The sequence below is a fragment of the Armigeres subalbatus genome, chromosome 2 (assembly GCF_024139115.2).
Source record: "Armigeres subalbatus isolate Guangzhou_Male chromosome 2, GZ_Asu_2, whole genome shotgun sequence".
NCBI classification, from domain to species: Eukaryota; Metazoa; Arthropoda; class Insecta; order Diptera; family Culicidae; genus Armigeres; species Armigeres subalbatus.
The window spans coordinates 19,046,251-19,067,695 of NC_085140.1; the positions used below are offsets into that span (position 1 = coordinate 19,046,251).

The following is a 21,445-nucleotide window of genomic DNA, read 5'->3' on the forward strand; positions in this document are numbered from 1 at the left end:
TTTCTACCGAAACCACTCGGTTATTATTAAAGAACCGAATAATTCGTTTTAAAATAATTATTTAGTCACATGTTTTCAAATCGAAATCGAACAATCGGTTACATCAGAAAATATTTGACAGAGAACACGTCAAATGAACCGAAATATTCGGTAAAACATTTTTGTGTATTTATTCGGTATGAGATAACCGAGAAAACTCGGTACAATAAATTAATACCGACCAATCCTACACTCAGCCAAGAAAACTAGTGATAATCATTCGAATATCTTATGTTAATTTGCTATAAGAATATCCTGTAAACTTTATACGATTTTCTTATAAACAGCGTGTTATATGACCGAGAATGATTTTCATAAGTTTGTCTTATGAAAATATTAAGTTTATTCAGACTTCATAAAGAATTTCATAAGGGAATCTTATGAACATCAATAATTCTTGCATATGAGGGTCATAATATTTTCAACACGATTATCATATATGTTGTGCTCTTCCACAAGATCAAAAAAGATCAAAATAAAAAATACTTCAAATTATTGTAAACTATAATATTGTATTTTTCTAGTGTAAAGTTTCATTTTTTATACTGAGATTTTTAACTAGCTTACAGTAATATGTACATTTATTCATATCAATAACTTTGGGATTATTCGATTTGGGAGACCCGAAAGTCACCTGCTTAATCGGTCGGTCCTCTCCTGCTGGTGGGAAATGTTTGCTGGTATATAGTTACGATCCAGCTTCCATTGGCTCCACAAAGTATCCTGCACAATTTGACGGTCGATTTTCTTCGATTGACTAGCGACGCCACCGTGAACCATTTCAATCAACGATTTCAACCTCTCAATTTGTCGCCGCACCAGGTCATTGTTCGAATTGCAGATGAAGTTGAAAAAATCTGTCCTGGTGGTGTCCTTTTGCATTGTTCAAGGTTCTGTAAAACATAAATTATATGATTTTTTCTATATAACAGCAGAGAGAAACCATTAACAATAGAAAACATTTACTCACGTTTGTGATCGACTTGTAGAAATAAATCTGCGATGAGAACTGCGTCCAACATATTCCACCATGTTGACTTCTCGTTTCATAAGATTTGTCTTATGAGTTTTTCACATCAAGAGTAATGATAAAAATCATGAGACAATTCTTATGTTTTAGTTTTTCCATAAATAACTTTTATGAATATCATAAGATATAAAAATGAATTTCTTAACAGGCCAGTAATTATCATAAGAGGCTCAATGAAAATGAAATTCGGTAAATTTTCCGCGCTTCATAAGATGATGCTTATGATGTTCCTTAGATAGTTTAGTTGAGTGTAGCATTTTTTTTGTAAGCCATGCACTCCAAATAATCTAAACGTTGTTTCCACCTGAATTTTCAGGTACATTTTACGTGCACACGTAACTGCAACTGCTCCAGAAAATTCAGGTGAAACTTACGTGTCCGGTGAATTCTATCCAAAACTCTGGTAGAACTTACCTGATTTTCACGTAGAATGAAAATTCTATCGACAAATCAGGTAAAGGTTACGTGAATTTCAGGTGGAAAAGAATCTACGTACTTTTTCAGGTGGAAACAACGTGCAGATTTTTTTGGGTGTGTGGTAACGATACAGTTAGACATTTTTGATCACTACAGCTGTTTTTCAAGTTTCACATATTTTCTGTGTTATTCGAATTGTGCAACATATAAATTTATAAACATTGTGCGTGAAAAATCACGAGAAATGAACAAATAGTTTCATTAAACGATCATTGTTTTTATTTTCAGATTGAACAAACCTTGTCCAATCCTCCGGAGTACATCCAGTTTATTATTTCATTTAGATATGCGCTCTTGTCCAACTTCTTGCAACGGATTGAAACAATCGCAAGCCGCTGTAATTTATCCTGTATCCTTCTTATTTGAAATAGAACAATGATTCTCGCATAAAAGTTAGAAATCAGTTTTATTTTTCCTCATACAAAACATTTTCATGCACAATGATTGATTTTGAAAATTCGAACCGAACTACGTAATTGTTTTACGGTATGTTCGGTTCACATGACAGCTCTCGGTAATACCGAGTTATTTCGGTTACTTTTGACAGCAGGAGCTTGACAGAATGGTTACCGAGCGCTCGGTTATTCTTTAATGAACCGAACAGAGAACCGAGCGTTCAGCAGATAAAAACTCGGTTCAAATTCAACCGAGTTCGGTATTTTATTTTAAGTGTGGTTGGTATCGTGTTCAAAAGAAAATTCTTTTTCTATCTCAATTACATGTTAAATTCCGTTCACTGAATCGGAAAAGTAATGAATCGAAACAAAATTCTTACAACAGTATTATTCAGTATATTATGCTCGATTATTCCGTACGTAAAAGTGACAATTTGCTCCATGCAGATCAGTTGTCAAAATTCCCCTTGGTAATATTGAACAAAATTCCGTAACCTCTCTACTTTTTAAGTCGATACTGGCCTTAATGGGTTAAACACAATTGATACGTTTGCGTGCGTTTACAATTTTCCCATGGGAAAACTGTCAAAACGCACGCAAACGTATCTATTGTGTTTGACCCTTAAGGGTCTCCCGGATAAAAAATATGATTAAAATTTCATAAATTTTACTGTTACATCACCTACACTGAAGTTAAATCACCATTATATTTTATGTGCGTGAATCACATAGAAATGATTCGACTGGCTTTATCGCTACTTTATGTGCAGCATTTAAAATGTATATACAATATAAAGGTAATTTTTTTATTTTCTATTGGGCCCAACAATGAATTTTATGTGCAATGATTCATGGTTGAAAACTATCAGTACTGGCACATAAAATTTAAAAGAGAACAGTAAAAGACTTTTTCGTAACAACATGGTGGACTGCTGGCGGCACGCGGAAATTTTCCTCTGGTGATGAAGTAAGTAAATTCAATCAATTGAAAAGAATACCTTCTCATGATTTTTTATTTTCAGTTTCGTTTAAACTCATGTTATGGATGTGTATTTTTAGTGTATATGCGAAACGAATGCTGGACGTAAACATCAACAAGTTTCTGCTGTGCCAACGGGTGCTCAAGAATCACCAATTCGGCTGATCAACAATCCCTCCATTTCCCAGCCATTTTCCCCGCAGCGGTCATTGATTTGTGTCAATTATGGTGGTGAAACGATTTTTATCATAATAGTTTTGGTGAAAAACATACAGGCAATAATTCCGTAAATCAATCCATAGGAATAATATCTGGCATTCACTTTGCTCACAAACATTACATGGCAATGATGGCACGAAGAGGTTGTGCGATTGAGGACCATTTGCAAATTACGTAACGTTCTAGAGGTTGAAGGGGGTCAATCGGAGGAAGGAAAAACAACGTTTCAATACAGTAGACGTTCGATAACTGCAAGTCATTTAACTGCAATGCTTTTTAACTGCAATTCGATAGTTGCAACAGTTTTTCAGTTATCGGACCGCTAAACTTCAAACTGATGTCAGACTCAATGACAGCTGCATTGCGCTGCACATTTGGATGCACTTTTATTTCATCTGACGTCGATTGACAACCGTTTGACGTCTAGAATGCATTGCAGTTATCGAACGGCATTCGTTAACTGAAAAGTAAACATTTTGCAGTTATCGAACGGCTACTGTATCCTAAATTCCTGTGAGTGAGTTGGGGTCAAAAATAACAAATTTGTAGCGTTACGCTATTTAAAAAACTCCGACGACAGTGGTCTTTTTTAGAACTGTCGCTACTGTTAATCTCTGGGAAATGATTTGCATTGCAAAAAGTTTTTAAGACATCGCATTATGATTATCGATACATTTTTCTAGCAGGAAATAAACAATTATTTATTTATAATCAAATTTATTGCGTTTTATTTTGCAAATTTGGTTTTGAAATCCAAACAAAACTAAAAATAATTTATTTGGTTTATCAAGCAGGCTACATGAAAAATATTTGCAACTGCATTTAAAAATAATTGAATTACATTAGTTTTGCATTTATTTTATGTGTGCGTCGCACATAAAATGTATCGATCACAAAATTTCATTTTTTATGTTATTTATTTATTTAATCAGACTAAGGCCGAAGTGGCCTGTGCGGTGTATAAGAGTCTTCTCCATTCGGCTCGGTCCATGGCTACACGTCGCCAACCACGCAGTCTACGGAGGGTCCGCAAGTCATCTTTCACCTGATCGATCCACCTTGCCCGCTGCGCACCTCGCCTTCTTGTGCCCGTCGGATCGTTGTCGAGAACCATTTTCACCGGGTTACTGTCCGACATTCTGGCTACGTGCCCGGCCCATCGCAGTCGTCCGATTTTCGCGGTGTGAACGATGGATGGTTCTCCCAACAGCTGATGCAATTCGTGGTTAATTCGCCTCCTCCACGTACCGTACGCCATCTGCACCCCACCATAGATGGTACACAGCCCTTTCCTTTCAAAAACGCTCAGTGCGCGTTGGTCCTCCACGAGCATCGTCCAGGTCTCATGTCCGTAGAGGACTACCGGTCTAATTAGCGTTTTGTAGATTGTCAGTTTGGTACGGCGGCGAACTCTATTCGATCGGAGCGTCTTGCGGAGTCCAAAGTACGTACGATTTCCAGCCACTATGCGTCTCCGAATTTCTCTGCTGGTGTCATTTTCGGCAGTCACCAGTGAGCCCAAGTACACAAATTCTTCTACCACCTCGATTTCGTCACCACCGATGCAAACTCGCGGTGGGTGGCTCACATTGTCTTCTCTTGAACCTCTTCCTATCATGTACTTCGTCTTCGATGACTAGTCCGATCCGCTTAGCTTCCCTCTTCAGTCTGATGTAGGCTTCCTCCATCTTCTCATAGTTACGTGCCATAATATCTATGTCGTCGGCGAAACCAAATAGCTGGACGGACTTATTGAAAATTGTACCACTCGTGTTAATCCCTGCTCTTCGTATTACCCCTTCCAAAGCGATGTTGAATAGCAAACACGAAAGACCATCACCTTGCCGTAACCCTCTGCGGGTTTCGAAGGGACTCGAGAATGCCCCTGAAACTCGAACTACGCACATCACCCGATCCATCGTCGCTTTGATCAACCGTGTCAGTTTATCCGGAAAACCGTGTTCGTGCATTAGCTGCCATAGCTGGTCCCGATCGATTGTATCATGTGCGGCTTTGAAGTCGATGAATAGATGATGTGTGGGCACGTTGTATTCGCGGCATTTCTGCAGTACTTGGCGAATGGCGAACACAATGGTGGAGCGTTCGCCCATAAAACCCGCCTGGTACTGCCCCACGAACTCCCTTGCAGTTAGTGCTAGTCGACGGCATAAGATTTGGGAGATTACCTTGTAGGCGGCGTTCAGCAATGTGATTGCGCGGTAGTTGCTACAATTCAGCTTATCGCCCTTTTGTAGATGGGACACACGACACCTTCCATCCACTCCTGCGGCAAAACTTCCTCCTCCCAAATCTTGGTAATGACCCAGTGCAGCGCTCTAGCCAGTGCCTCACCACCGTGTTTAAATAGCTCTCCTGGTAGTTGGTCAACCCCAGGGGCTTTGTTGTTCTTCAGCCGGCCAATCTCCTCCTGGATTTCCTGGAAATCCGGAGCCGGTAGAATTATGTCCTGCGCGCGTTCTCCCAGGTCCATCACCATACCGCCATCTTCGTCTGCCACATCGCCATTCAGGTGTTCTTCGTAGTGCTGCCGTCACCTTTGGATCACCTCACGCTCGTTCGTAAGAAGGTTCCCGTTTATGTCCTTACACATATCAGGCTGTGGCACGTGGCCCTTACGTGAACGGTTTAACTTCTCATAGAACTTTCGTGTGTTATTAGCGCGGTACAGTTGCTCCGTTTCTTCACGGTCTCGATCTTCCTGCTGGCGCTTTTTCCTCCGGAAAATCGAGTTTTGTCTGTTCCGCGCCTGTTTATATCGTGCCTCGTTCGCCCTCGTGCGGTGTTGCAGCAATCTCGCCCATGCTGCATTCTTCTCTTCCACTAACTGCTCACATTCGCCGTCATACCAGTCGTTTCTCTGATCCGGGGGCACCGTTCCAAGTGCAGCGGTTGCGGTGCTACCAATGGCGGATCGAATATCTCTCCAGCCATCTTCAAGAGACGCTGGGCCTACCTGCTCTTCCGTTGGAAGTGCCACTTCCAGCTGCTGCGCGTATTCTTGGGCTAGTCTACCATCTTGTAGCCGCCCAATGTTAAGCCGCGGCGTCCGACTTCGACGCGTGTTGTACACCGTCGAGAGTTTTGAGCGCAGGCATACTGCAACGAGGTAGTGGTCGGATTCAATATTCGCACTGCGGTAAGTGCGGACGTTCGTGATGTCGGAGAAGAATTTACCGTCGATTAGAACGTGGTCGATTTGGTTTTCCGTTTCTTGGTTAGGTGATCTCCATGTGGCCTTGTGGATATTTTTGCGGGGAAAGAAGGTGCTTCGGACTACCATTCCGCGGGAGGCTGCGAAGTTTATGCATCGTTGGCCGTTGTCATTCGATACGGTGTGCAGACTATCCGGTCCGATGACCGGTCTATACATTTCCTCCCTTCCTACCTGTGCGTTCATGTCACCGATGACGATTTTAACGTCCCGCAGTGGGCATCCATCGTATGTCTGCTCCAGCTGAGCGTAGAACGCTTCTTTCTCGTCGTCGGGTCTCCCTTCGTGTGGGCAGTGCTCGTTGATGATGCTATAGTTGAAGAAACGGCCTTTAATCCTCAGCTTGCACATCCTTGCGTTGATTGGCTGCCACCCAATCACGCGTTGGCGCATCTTACCCAGCACTATGAAGCCGGTTCCCAGCTCGTTGGTGGTGCCACAGCTTTGGTAGAAGGTAGCCGCTCGATGCCCGCTTTTCCACACTTTCTGTCCTGTCCAGCAAATCTCCTGCAGCGCCACGACGTCGAAGTTGCGGGGATGTAATTCATCGTAGATCATCCTGTCGCAACCTGCGAAACCTAGCGACTTGCAATTCCATGTTCCAAGCTTCCAATCGTGATCCTGTATGCGTCGCCTAGGTCTTTGCCGATTATATCGAGTCGCATTATCTCTTATATTGTTCGTAATGATTGGTTTTCTAGGCGGCTTATTGGGCCAGCGCAAACCTCCTGTCTCGTCGGAGGGCCGTCGTGTCAGGGCTGTTTAGCGTCCCACCTAACACCAGGACTTGGGCTTGTGCGCTTTGAGCGGCACACGGTCGCTTTGGTGGGGCCTACTTGCGGATACATGCAGCTTTTTATAGAGGTTTAACAGGGCCCACTGTCAAACCCCACCACATCCTAGGCAAGCCCCACAACTCGCAGATGGCCTGGGGAGGGATCGTCAAGCCCTTGGACATAGTCCCTGCTGTCCTCATTTTTTATGTGCATGATTAATAAAAAATATTTGCAAAGCTTGATTGCAAAAATATATGTGCGCTGCACATAAAACTTAAATGGAAATTAAGCTCAGTTAATTAAAACATAGTACTGTCTCATTTGGAACAGAAATTAAACTTTAAAGTGGCATTTCAATAAATAATTATCGACTAACCCTGATCGCAGAGCAAGATTAATTTTGACAGATATTTATCGAATCATTTTTCATCGATGTCTTAGGGTCTGTCTCAATTGGATAATTAAACTGAAATTAAACTTAAAAGTGACATTTCTATAATTATCGAATAACCCTGCACGCAGAGCAAAATCTTTTGACAGATATCGAATCATTTTATATCGATGTCCTATTGGAATTGCTGCACACTTAGGGTCTGTCTCAATTGGATAATTAAACTGAAATTAAACTTAAAAGTGACATTTCAATAATTATCAAATAACCCTGCTCGCAGAACAAGATTACTTTTGACAGATATCGAATCATTTTCCATCGATGTCCTATTGGAATTGCTGGGTAGCACCAGCCATTCTTATAACGGGGTGATTTTTTAATTTTCGAACTGTCACTTTTAAGTTTAATTCTCCAAATGAGACAGACCCTTAGAATAAATTACCGACTTCGGTAATTCGTTTACCGAATTCTCAACCGCTGAACGTTCTGTAACTTGTTCGGTAAATAACGAAACTACAGAACGATCGGTAAACTGGTTCATCATATGATATGCCAAAATTATCGAGCAGTTCGGTAAATTTTTCATCGTTACCGAAATAGTCGGTTATGATTAATATTTTGTTCATTTCTGTTTTGGTTAGATATTTTGTTGATAATGAAAACAAAAACATGGAAGACAAATTCATTTATTTTCACAAAACGGATTCCAGCGTAGAAAACACGCAAAAGCCAGGAATATACAAATTGGGAAAAACTTTTGTAGCCGAAGAATTATCGGTTGGTATTCTCGATGCCGTCCGGGTAGATGCATCGAGCTTGAGCTTGAGCTTGATTGACTGCTCGCAGTTGCAGTGTACCTCGTAGTACCTCCAGTGTTGTAAAAGCTCACCTATTCAGAAGCATTCAACTAAATGCTGCTTCCAAAGATCCTTAGAAAGCGCGAGAAAGCGGGCGAAATAAAAATTTGTTCCAGCATATTTTTCAGATTTTGACAGGTCTCCTGACTTATGTCGTTTTCGGTTTTAGACCTGGGTCAGGTCCGACCCCGACTCTGAATAACCGAACGAAAAACGAATCGGGATCGAGTCAGTATGATGGTGTTAGTGAGATCTCAAGCCCTATCATCTGTTTTGTTTTCAGTTCGCACTGCCAGCTGATAGGCAGAAAATATAAATATTTGATCAGATTTCATACAGATTTTATCTGTTGAATTTTGTTATTAGTGTTATTTTGTTTCTTATTATATAAATTGAATGCACGGTTACTGGCTAGAACCCATTAATGGGTAAAAAAGTATACATTTTTCAATAGTCCATCGATCTGTCAAAAAGCGGGTAATTTTTTAAATGACTAAATGGGTAAAAAAGTACTCATGCTCAGAATTTATTTGAAGTTTGAAAATGTGCAATTTTCCACCCATTAATGGGTGAAAAAATTGTTGTAATTTCTTGTCGGGTGCAATTCTCCGCCTATTTTATAAAATTAAAACGTTTCACGCAGGAGGAAAACGATGTGGATAATTAAAATAAACGAAAACACGTTGACGTAAGTAGATATCCCATATAAATGTAAATGTAAATTAATAATATTTACGATTTGTATTGATTTGTTATATGTCTACAGCGGATTCCCATACAATCTTGCCATACCGTACCGGAACCGGAACCGGAATAAGAACGCCACTCCAAATCCATCAGGACAACTATAATCAACTAAGAATCAAGATCTGAATCGGGATCACCATTTCAATATCCAGGACGAGGTCAGTCATTATCGTGACTATCAGAAGGGGATCATGGATATCAGCATCCAAAGCAAAGTCATGGCAGAAAAAAAAAGAAATGGGATATGTAAATACACAATTTTTTGTTTGTTTCATTCTTAATTATTGTACGTATTAATTGTACTTGAAAAATAAAAAAAAATATTTAAACTGTCGGTTTGTTATTCACTTGAAAATGCCCTTTAAAATAATCGATATTAATAAATAATGCTAATAAATCTATTGTTGTAAAATGAGTATTTATTTACCCATTTTGTCAGGAATTTTATTTTTTTTGATGGGTAAAATAGTACCCATCTTTTGACATAAACAGCATTTACCCATTAATGGGTAAATCGGTTTTACTCATTAAATGAGTAGTGGCGGTTTTGCCGAAAATGGGTGCTATAGTACCCATTAATGGGTTTTAGCCAGTAACCGTGCACACGGTTACTGGCTAGAACCCATTAATGGGTAAAAAAGTATACATTTTTCAATAGTCCATCGATCTGTCAAAAAGCGGGTAATTTTTTAAATGAATAAATGGGTAAAAAAGTACTCATGCTCAGAATTTATTTGAAGTTTGAAAATGTGCAATTTTTCACCCATTAATGGGTGAAAAAATAGTTGTTTAAAATACTTTTAATTTCTTGTCGGGTGCAATTCTCCGCCTGTTTTAAAAATGAAAACGGTTCACGCAGGAGGAAAACGATGTGGATAATTAAAATAAACGAAACACGTTGACGTAAGTAGATATCCCATATAAATGTAAATGTAAATTAAACAATATTTACGATTTGTATTGATTTGTTATAATATGTCTACAGCGGATTCCCATACAATCTTGCCATACCGTACCAGAACCGGAACCGGAATAAGAACGCCTCTCCAAATGCATCAGGACAACTATCAGAATCAAGATCTGAACGGGGGCCACCGTTTCAATATCCAGGACGAGGCCAGTCATTATCGTGACTATCAGAAGCGGATCATGGATATCAGCATCCAAAGCAAAGCCATGGCAGATGATGGCAGAAAAAAAACGAAATGGGATGTGTTAATACATAATTTTTTTTGTTTCATTCTGAATTATTGTACGTATTAATTGTACTTGATAAATAAAAATATTTAAACTGTCGGTTTGTTATTCACTTGAAAATGCCCTTTAAAATAATCTGCGTATTAACAAATAATAAATCTATTGTTAAAAATGGGTATTTATTTACCCATTTTGTCAGGAATTTCATTTCCCTCGATGGGTAAAATAGTACCCATCTTTTGACATAAACAGCATTTACCCATTAATGGGTAAATCGGTTTTACCCATTAAATGAGTAGTGGCGGTTTTGCCGAAAATGGGTGCTATAGTACCCATTAATGGGTTTTAGCCAGTAACCGTGTGGGGAAGTCAGATTTTTCTTCTGTTCTTCTGTTAGAAGCTTGTAATGAATGGCGACGGCAATGTGGATTGCTGTGAAGGAATTTTGGCGCTCTGGAACATTTCCGGTAATTATTCCAATCCGTGCTTCCCGATAAACTGTTATACTGGTTCTAAGTGGCGTTCTGGATAACAGTGATTGTGTTACATTTGAATTATCAATTATGCCATTCAAATGTAATAGAACAAGAAAATATGGAAACACTTTGTAAAAAATCCAATAGAAAATTTAAATTTGTTAGGTCATACTGGCGCCTGCCACGTCAGAATGCAAGTCAATGTAGGGAAGGGGGAGGAAATGATGATGCAATCACTCGCCCACTGCAAGCCGAATATACCTCTGCACTTGCCACGAGTTCATGCGGAATTTGTTGGAATTTTTGGGTTAGGTTCGAGAGGCAGAGGTCCGTCTTGGTTAACGAGCTGCCAATGTGATAGATAGGAGAAGGCAACTATAGATAGTAGAATCTATAGATGAGCGAAAGCATGGCTGAGTTGATTTTTTTGCCCGTGCACACGCGCATATGACGTCACAGCCCTTAACGTTTCCATTGAAATCGTGACGTCATGCTCGTTTGGAGACACGTTTGACAGTTCGTTTGGAGACAGAGGATTTATCTTCGCTCATCTATATATTCCACTATCTATAAAGGCAACCGATGGAATTTCTAATTGGATGTACACACTTAAATCATTTCACAGATTTCGGTGAATTTTTCTTCACCATTGAAATCTCAACAGTAGATTTGTTCGGTAATCATTTCACTGATTTTCTGCAGTATTTTCCTTTGTTCAACTGTCAAAACTACCAAAAATCTGTAAAATTTTTACCGAACAGTTCTGCTGTTGAGATTTCGGTGAAATTTCACAGAAATCTGCGATTTATTTTAAGTGTGTAGGAAACGAGCTCTATAGTTCATTTCCAATTCTAGCAGATTACATTCATTTTCCAGCAATGTTCGATTGCATATGTCAATTGTGCCTTTCTTCCAGAAGCTCGTGATACTGATGGCGAGTATCTCATGCCTGCAAAATAATAAACAATTCATACTCGTATCATATACAGGGAAGATTTTAAATTACCTGAATTGACTCAATGTGTGCAATGTGGAATTGTTTCAGCATACAGCACAGAACAAAAGTTGAAACTGTTTTTTCGCAGCTCGGACGGTCGGACGGCGAACGACGTGATAGTATCACGACGTTTACAGAAATCTCGGTAATTAATCCCTTGTTTACTGTACGTCCGGTATCCGTCGCTACAGAATTCGGTGTATTTGCCCATTTGCTGATGTTTCGGTGATTTTCTGACAGCAATTTCGATATTGACACTGTCAGAACCGCAAATTCGGTAAGATTTACAGATCTTCGGTAAAATAATGCTAAATTACCAACAAAACTGTAAAAATAATGTTTACAAGATTTTTTCGTTTCTAGTGTCACGCTAGATACAAAGTTGACGGACTTTCTATCGCTCTCATCGCTTCTTTCCTGCCGTGCGCCACAAGAAAATATTCTGTTGGCTGCTCTCCCGAAATGGTAAATTTTGTACGGAATTTAAAAAAACTTGGTTGAAGTAAAAAGAGCTTCCTGCAAAATTTATTGCGGTGACATATACTTTTTATTACATCAAAATGATCGTTGGAAAAATTCAAAACTTTTGTCAGTTGGGTTTTGCGAAATTCGGTTCCTTTGTGCCTCAAATCATTGGAGAGAGCGGGAGAGAGGTTCTGAGAAGCGAAAATTTCAGTTGTACAATAGTTCAGTATTTAGAGCTTAATTCAAATTTGGGAAATAGTAGGTCCATGAAATTTTGTAGGAAGATTCCTTGATAAAATTCAAAGAGATTGTCAGTTGGGATAAGCGAAATTCGTTCCGAGTTATAGACATTTTAGTACGAAAATAGCGCTCTACCGCGAGAGAGCTTCCCTCAGACAGGTCATGGGCTCAGGTATGGACGAGAGAGTGAAAATCGCCGCGTTCGACGGATCCGGCTTCCACAACTGGAAGTTCCGGATAGAAACCATTCTCGACACATGATCTGCTGGTGTCTGGTGTCTGACGATTCCGCAAGTGTAAAATCGGAGAAGAAGAAAATGGTGAAACGAAAAGCCGCGGAGAAAAAGTGTAAAGCCCCAAACGCAATACAACGGAACGGCGACGGAAACGGAAAATTTGACAGTTAGCCCATATATTTTCTGTCAAATTTGCCGTTTCCGTTCCGTTGTATTGCCTTTGGGGCTTAAAGCAGTGATTATTCAGTCGATAGCAGATAATCAGCTGGAACTAGTGAAGGACTGTGCGACCGCGAAACAAATTTGGGACACGTTGAAGGCGGTGTTTGAGCGCCGTGGTATTGCCGGACAGTTGTTCATCCGGAAACAGCTCCTCACATTGAAATATGTGGAGGATGCCTGTGAACATTTGTCGGAGCACTTGCTAACATTTGATCGGCTAATTCGTGAATTGAAAGAAAGTGGTGCAATTGTTGAAGACTCCGACGCGGTCTGCCATCTGCTGTTGACGCTGCCACCGTCGTTTGACTCTGTACCCAAGCAACCAAAAGTACGGATAAGATGGGATGTTTTGGCTTAATCAGCTCGCATTTTAAGTAATTTTTTGTATGGTGGGAGCGCAGAAGTGAACTTTAAAGTTCGGTTAAGGGGCTTGGAACTCAATGTGAACCAATAGTGAACCAATTAGTTCGGTTAGGAACAAATTTAAGTAAAATCCGAACTTTTGGTTGCTTGGGTAGTTACCGCGATCGAGACGCTTCCTGCCGGAGTAACATTGGCTTTTGTGAAAAAGCGTTTGCTCGATGTAGAAATGAAGCGAAGAAATCTGATGGCCCCTGGAGGCGAAGATGAGGGTGTTGCTATGTTCAGTAGGCAGAGCTGGAGGAAGTTGAGGTGTTTTCGATGCGGTAGAGTTGGACACAGGCAAGCTAATTGTCGAGTGAATGTGTCAGATTCGGATCCGAGTGAGTACAGAAAAGCGAGAGGCCTAAAACATAAAGCAGACGTGGTGTTTGAAGAAAATCGTACCTCGGATCGAGCGGAAGTTGTCTTTATGGCGTCAAAAGAATTGGTGAAAGCACAGTGGTTCCTAGACTCTGGTGCAACGAACCACATGGTGAACGACAGTAGCTATTTTGAAACGATGCCGTGTCTGGAACGACCAGTGGAAGTGGTAGTGGCGAAAGGAGAAAAGTTGCTGGCAGAGTACTGCGGAGATGTGGTATTGTACGCGGCTGCTGTAAGCAAGAAGAGGAAATGTAAAGTACGTACCCAACCTCAGCTGTAATTTGTTCTCGGTGAATAGTGTTGCGAGAGCGGGAAAGGAAGTCAGTTTCTTCGGCAATAAAGCGAAAATTACAAAATATGGCGCGGTGATGGCTGCCACGCATTATGACGGAAAGTAGTATGTGTTAGACGTAAGCCAATAAAAAAGAGTACAGCAATGGTAAGGGATACCAAGTGCTCTGCATAAGTGTAGATACATCTATGCGTCAAAAAGTTTGAAGCAAATCAACATACCTTGTATATGACATACTTTGTATTCGTGAAAAAAGAAAAACAGATAAAAATAAATATCAAACGAGTTCAGTTGTTTAAAAGAAAGTTTTCCGCGTTTTTATCTCGTTTCGCGTCGGATTTACCGTCCCAACTCCGAAATTGGTATAGCTGATTCAACAATAAGCAGTGTGTTGCAGCGCCAAGAAGCAGAATGATTAAAAATGGCAATAAGTGGACGAATTGGGGCCCTTCTTAGCCGTGCGGTAAGACGCGCGGCTACAAAACAAGACCATGCTGAGGGTGGCTGGGTTCGATTCCCGGTACCGGTCTAGGCAATTTTTGTATTGGAAATTGTCTCGACTTCCCTGGGCATAAAAGTATCATCGTGTTAGCCTCAAGATATAAGAATGCAAAAATGGTAACTTGGCTTAGACACCTCGCAGTTAATAACTGTGGAAGTGCATAATGAACACTAAGCTGCGAGGCGGCTCTGTCCCCCAATGTGGGGATGTAATGCCAATAAGAAGAAGAAGAAGAAGTGAACGAATTGTTGCAGAAAATGATGGAAAGAGTAATATTGTGGATTTACTTGACCAATGGATTCGAAGGTCGGTTCACTTGCCTATTTCAAACGTTCCCTTTTCCAGCAAGGTTTGCCAAACTCAATAGACGAATCCAAGTAAAAATAAGAAGAAGACACACGACGGTGTTAACTTTGACAGATCCTACAGCACAGTATAGGAAGATCATTTTATACTGCTTATAATAAATTCTAGACAAATAGTAATTAAAATCTGATTAATGTAGGGTACGGAAAAAATTCTGAATTACATATTCGGAAGCTTATCTCAATTTTTTGAATATTTTCCAAAAATGTATCTATCATACAGTTCGGAACTTTTTCCGTATCATACTTCAATCAGATTTTAATTACATTTTGTGTAGAATTTATTATAAGCATTTTAAAATGATCTTCCTATCACTTCCTATGCTGTGCTGTGGGATCTGTGAAAGTTAACACCGTCGTGTGTCTTCTTCTTATTTTTACTTGGATTCGTCTATAAATGTTTGGTAGATTACCTTGTTTTTTGCTCCTTGTCTATCAAAACAGATGTCAAACCATCGGAAAAAGAAAGAGAAGTCCGAGGGAAACAGCAAAAAGCTCGCCGCAGACTTGTCAGTGTTGACAGATTTTACTATGAAGACGGGTGTGAAGGTGAAAACGGCGATTTCAACGACCGTTCAAGGAGCGACTATTTCTAACGGTCGGGTCCAATAGGGAAATCCACGTACAATAGAAAAAAAAGGGAAAAAATGAAAGCGAAAGTAACAAAGTGACCACGGATAAAGAATCAATAGTTGGTGAAAGTGTGCAGAGAGAAGAAATTTTTTGCGAATTGACGAAGCTTGCGGCTAGGAGGGGTGTATATTTTCAACAAAAGAAAATGGAAGTAATACGGAAGAAGAGGATTGAGATTGTTTGGACTTGAACTTGTAGATCAAGTGTTCGAAGTTGAAAGTGTAGTGACTATTTACAAGTCGATCTGTGATAATAAAATGTGATTCTCGGGTTGCCGACTTGAGGAGGGGTGTTGAAATTAACTTTAGCGTGCAATCGTCACCCCTCACAATCGAGACAACTAAATGTTGACATGTGAAATGAACACACTATGAGTGTAGCATAATATTATGCTACGTTTTGACAGGGCAAGTGAATTGAACAACTCAGTTGAATTCAATTGACTTGCCAAAAGTTGAACATGTTCAACTTTCTTTTCGTTCAAGTGAATTAAATTAAGGTGTTTACACGTTCAGTTCGCGTTCGATTCAAGCGACTTGCTCAATTCACTTGCCTTGACTAAACGTAGCATAAATGAGTTAAACAACTCAGTTGAATTCAATTGACTTGCCAAAAGTTGAACTTGTTCTACCTTCTTTTCGTTCAAATGAGTTAAATGAAGGTGTTTATAGACATTCAATTCGCGTTCAATTCAAGCGACTTGTTCTATTCACTTGCCTTAACTAAACGTAGCATAAATGTACACCCAATTCTGTTTTTACACGGATTTTTTTACACGGCCGTGTAAATAAAATCCCATACAAAATTTTCGCATGATTCGATTTTGTTCCATTTTGCATGATTCGTCGAGAAATCATAAAACTTTTTTACACGGATTTTCGAATTTTGAACTGAAAACTTTTTTTACACGGAACGCATCCCCCGTGTAAAAAAAGAATCGGTTGTATTCATAAATATATTGTCGGCGTAGCACCAAGTTAGAATTCGGAAGTTGGGACTTCCGAACCGAACTTTCTTTCGAAGTTTTATTTGTCAAACTAATTGATGCGTTGTTTAGCGCATCTTTAGGCAAATCCAGCGCACTACTTCCGAAGTTGGGAAAGTTGCCTGTATCTGGAGAAAAATCCAACTTCGGTATAAAAAGCGTTATATATTTATTCCGGATAGACAATACAAAGTTATGGATGCTTCGTCAATAAGTCGCAAACAAGCTAAATACACATGATATCCGGGTTTTTAACAACGTTTTTGAATAAACATATTAGTATTAATTATTCAAGTAAAGTTGAAAAGAAGTTCCTAGTTGTGGTTTAATGAAACAAGGAATAAATACTGACAAATAAGACAAGGAAACTAAGGTGAAGCCAGAAAAAAAGGTTGTCAATCCAAGGTTGAAAAGGCTGTAGAATCCAGTTGCTACACAACTTATCACGCCTGGCTTAAAACGATAAAAAAGTCACGCATGGATAGTTCAACTGTTAGACACTTAGTTTAAACATTGCTATAATGACAAATTAATGTTAGAATTCTTAATTTTCCATTATGGCACATGAGCCTTGCATTTATTTGGGGTTGAAAAATAATTGATAATTTAGCAAGGCGTAAAGTTTCGTCCAATTAAATAGTTTCAAAAGAAAGAAGAGTCGAAGTGGGTTGAAAACAATTTATTACAAAAGTAATAACGCTCAGGTAATATCATTATACAGTCAGGTATAACTGTTCAGTTCTTCAGTGATGTACCATCGTTTAAATCGTTCAACGGCTCGTTCCCATGATCGCATACTTTGCAAACATTTGCTCTTATTGGCAACGATCGGTTCGAAAACCCGATCGATCTTCCTAATATCAATCAGTTCCTGTTTGCTGCGCCAGATCCCTACATTGAGCCCAGCAAGAAACATTGCCCCCAACGCAGTAGAATCTGCCACTTCGCCGCGTTCAACTGGCAAGCCTGTAAGATCGGCCATAGTTTGACAGATGAAGTCGTTCCGAGAAACTCCCCCATCGACCTTAATTCGTGTAAAGGCGTAGCGCGTTTCTTTCAATGCACAGACGTAAAGTAATGCAATTCGGTATGCAAGACTTTCAAGAATGGCACGAACTAAATGTTCTTTTCGGGTCGACGCTTTGATTCCTATGAAACCTGTTCCCGCGGTGTCATCGCGGATAGGAGGCTGAAATGAAATTGTAAGTGAATTGAAAATAGTGAATTATTTAGCGTTTAGAATGCGTACCCCAAGTCCACTGAAGGCTGGAATGAACGAAACTCCATCAGAATCGGGTACTGATAGGGCCATTCTTGCGCTGTCACGTGGATCCGTGAAAAGTCCTATGTGCATTGCCCATTCAATAATGGATCCATTGTCATTGGATGCGCCTTCCATAAGATACACAAGTTCGGTGCTATCGTACGTAGCTATTTTGTATCCCACCAAGGGATACAGTCCATGAACCGAAGCAAGGCATTTTGAACCAGTGTTGATGTTCAAGAATGATCCCGTTCCCATCGTGATCTTGACATCACCTTTTTCGAAGCAGCAATTACCCCACAATGAAGCAGACTGGTCAGAAATCTGGAAAATTGAGAGAATATTATTGACAGCACAAATTAGGTATTAGTTACTTGAAAAAAGGGGTTTACCGAGGTTCCAATCTTGATCGAACTACCAAACAGCGATTCATCAACATATCCAAAATTGTAAGAATTATCAACCACCTTTGGTAAAAGCTCTTTCTAAAAGATAATCATTTTCAATATTTTTCAATTTTCAATTGAATTCAATATAAACCTTAATGTTGAACAAACTCAGGGCCCAGCCGGCCCATTCCTGTCCAAAGGGATCGTAGAACCCCGTCGAGGTGCAGTTGGTCACATCGCCTATATGTTCCACTACACGCGATTGGTCCAGACCCTGACGCAATCGGTACAGCACCCAGGAATCAATCGTTCCATACAGCACGTTACCGTACTTGACGTCCCGTTGGAGTTCGGCGTTGTTCTGCAAGATCCACGCCAAGCGCAACGTGACCTGCGGATTCATCATTTTGATCACGCTACCCGCCAGGAAGCGTTTGTTACGAGTAAAGAAGTGCAGAACCTTGGCACCGGCTCTGAGAATCCTGCAAACATGGATTTGTTCATGAAGAACGTACGGCAGAGCATACGGATCAGTAAGTACCTAAATTTGTAACTCTGGTTCCATTGTTGAACTAACGTATCCGCGCGAAGATCCTTCCAGGTGATAAAGTTGTGGTACACATGGCCGGTCAGTTTATTCCAGCAGGTGAACGTGTTTCGCTGTGTTGATATACTCAGGCAGGCGATTTGTTTGGCGGTAAGCTTAGCATCTATAATTTGTTTTTGAATAGAATCAGCGAATCGGGGTACAGTTTTCATAGATTATTTTTAAATAATAATATCATTAAAATAAGAACTTTGGAAATTTTATTAGATGTCAAGCGAATCAATTACGGTTTACGCACGATGTATCTATGTAAAGGGACACATGTATTTGAATCATCACAAATACATGTGAAAGCTCGATAGTGTGTCAACTATGAAATCATGGGCAAAGATATCCTGATTACATCCGCAAGTTAATCAGTCTTCAATAGCGCGTCACACTGCTCCAATCTATGTAAGGCAAAAAAAAGTCTGCGACTCTGACCACTATCTGGTGATGGTTGAACTGCGCCCAAAACTATCCGTCATCAACAATGTTCGGTACCGACGACCGCCGCGGTACGACCTAGAGCGACTGAAGCAACCTGATGTCACTATTGTCATTGCGGGTCATCGCTGGAACGTCGCTGGACCGTCGCGTCGCTCAACCAGCGCGCGCTTTCCAGTTTGGTGCTGTAGCGACACATTGAAATTGCCTGCGTCGCTGGAGCACTTACTGGAAAGGGTCGCCAGTGACCAGCGACGTTTCAGTCGAGCGACGTAGTTGAGACAAGTTCATACATGTTCTTGATTTTATCTGCATCGACAATACTGCTTACGCCCAATATCTCGAGGCAGCGTTGCCGGAAGACCGGTAGTCCTCTACGGACATAAAACATGGACAATGCTCGAGGAGGACTTGCGAGCACCCGGAGTATTCGAGAGACGGGTGCTTAGGACCATCTTTGTGTTAGTGAGTACAATGGTGCGCCCTTCTATCATCCGCCTTGCGCCCCAAGATCGCGCATTACTGCATTCATACCATTAGGGTCTCGCCGACATTTCTCACCAACACGAACGCAGGTTCGTGGTTGCAAACAATCCCATTTGATTTTGCCGTGACAGCTGCTCGTGGTTGCAAACAAACCGAGTAAAAGTGTGAGTGAAACGTGCGTGTACATACACGATCGCTGAAAGCCTAATACCTATGTTATTAATACTTTGTCGAATGTAAATGTCAAAATATAAAACCGTTTTGCAACGACGCCGCGTGCTTAGTCTCCGATTGTCCCGTATTTTCCGGTGTTTTATTCCTCCGAACGACGTTATTCCGCTTCGTAAACTGTCTCTGCTCTCACAGGTTTTGTGCCTAGGTAGAAGTTCCGAGGAAAAGTGTTTTTTCGATCTTTTTTTTCGGTGCAAAGTTTGTGCGTGATTCGGCTCGTTTTTTTTCATTCGGCGGGTGCTTCCGTGGTGTATTAGTTTGGGTTGCTTTGCTGGGTCGAAAAAATTGTGTATAACGGGATGGAAGCGTTGAACAAATTCTCCAAACTGAACAACCAAAACTACCAGTCATGGAAGTTCAAAATGGAGATGCTCTTGACCCGTGAAGAGCTTTGGTACGTGGTTGAAGAACCAATGCCGTAGCCCGTGACGTCTAGGTGGTCAAAGGATGACAAAAAGGCGAGGGCTACCATGGGACTATGTATAGAAGAAAGCCAATATAGCCTCGTGAAGGGTGCGGAAAACGCTCAAGATTTCGGGACGGCACTTCGGGATTATCACGAGAAAGTAACCGTCACCTCGTGTAAGTTTACAGTGGCGATTCGCTGGTTGGGCCACAACCTCGGCCCAACTAACGAATTCGGTTTTTTAGTTGGGCCAACTGACAGCCATTTGAACACGTGTATTTCGACTTGAACATCACAAATGATGTCCAGTGACGCCCAATCCCGTTTTCCGTGTTTACATTGAATTTTGACGTACGATTGCTTTTTAGTTGGGCCATGACCCAACCAGCGGAGGCCCAACTAAAAAGTGACCCAAGTATTAAAATCCCAACCAGCGAATCCCGACTGTACTGCGAAAGTTGTGTAACCTAAATCTAGAAGAAGAGGGTGACATGGAGGCCCATTTGCTCGAGATCGAAGAACTTTTCTGTCGACTGGCGAATGCTGACATGAAGTTGGAGCAACCACTGAAAATTGCGATGATGCTTCGCAGTTTACCTGAGTCGTATGGTGCACACTTAAGTTATTTTGCAGACCTCGGCAAAAATTTTGCCGAGATCTCGGTAACGATTACCGATGATTCGGTAAAGTTTACCGAAATCTCGGTAAAAATTTAACCGAAATTCGTCGAAATTATTTCCAATATCTCGGCTGTTGGATTCTCGGCAATCGGTATACTTTGAATTCTAAGTGAATGGACTTGTGACAGCGTTAGAGAGTCGCTCTGACGAAGATTTGACATCCGAGCTTGTTAAATCGAAGCTTCTCGGCGAACACGAAAGGCGAAAAGAGCGGGGTGGTGGTTCGTCGCAAGTGCGCGTGATGAAGAGTAACGGTAAAGACTCGATCAGTGTTTCGGAAAAGGTGTGCTTCTGTTGTAAGAAGAAAGGCCACCACATGAGCAACGATCGAAAGTGTGTTAGCTCGTTTGACAAAAGTGTTACTCCGGACGTATCGTTGAGCAGCAGCTTGGTGTCTGTGCCGAAGCTTATCGGAAAA

At 40.8% G+C, this 21,445-nt stretch overlaps 1 protein-coding gene across 2 annotated transcripts in view; it reads right to left on the minus strand.

Annotated features, from left to right (window-relative positions):
• Window positions 1-17,199: 17,199 nt before the first annotated feature.
• Window positions 17,200-21,445, minus strand: part of LOC134218060 (putative glycerol kinase 5) — a 41,890-nt gene continuing 37,644 nt past the window's right edge. For both annotated transcript variants that reach the window (XM_062696928.1, XM_062696927.1), the window contains 5 exons: window positions 18,733-18,901; window positions 18,343-18,673; window positions 18,195-18,287; window positions 17,788-18,126; window positions 17,200-17,727 (listed from right to left, as the gene is read on the minus strand). In XM_062696928.1, the coding sequence (XP_062552912.1) occupies window positions 17,260-17,727; window positions 17,788-18,126; window positions 18,195-18,287; window positions 18,343-18,673; window positions 18,733-18,901 (1,400 nt within the window). In that variant the 3' untranslated portion in view covers window positions 17,200-17,259. The remainder of the gene's footprint in view (window positions 17,728-17,787; window positions 18,127-18,194; window positions 18,288-18,342; window positions 18,674-18,732; window positions 18,902-21,445) is intronic.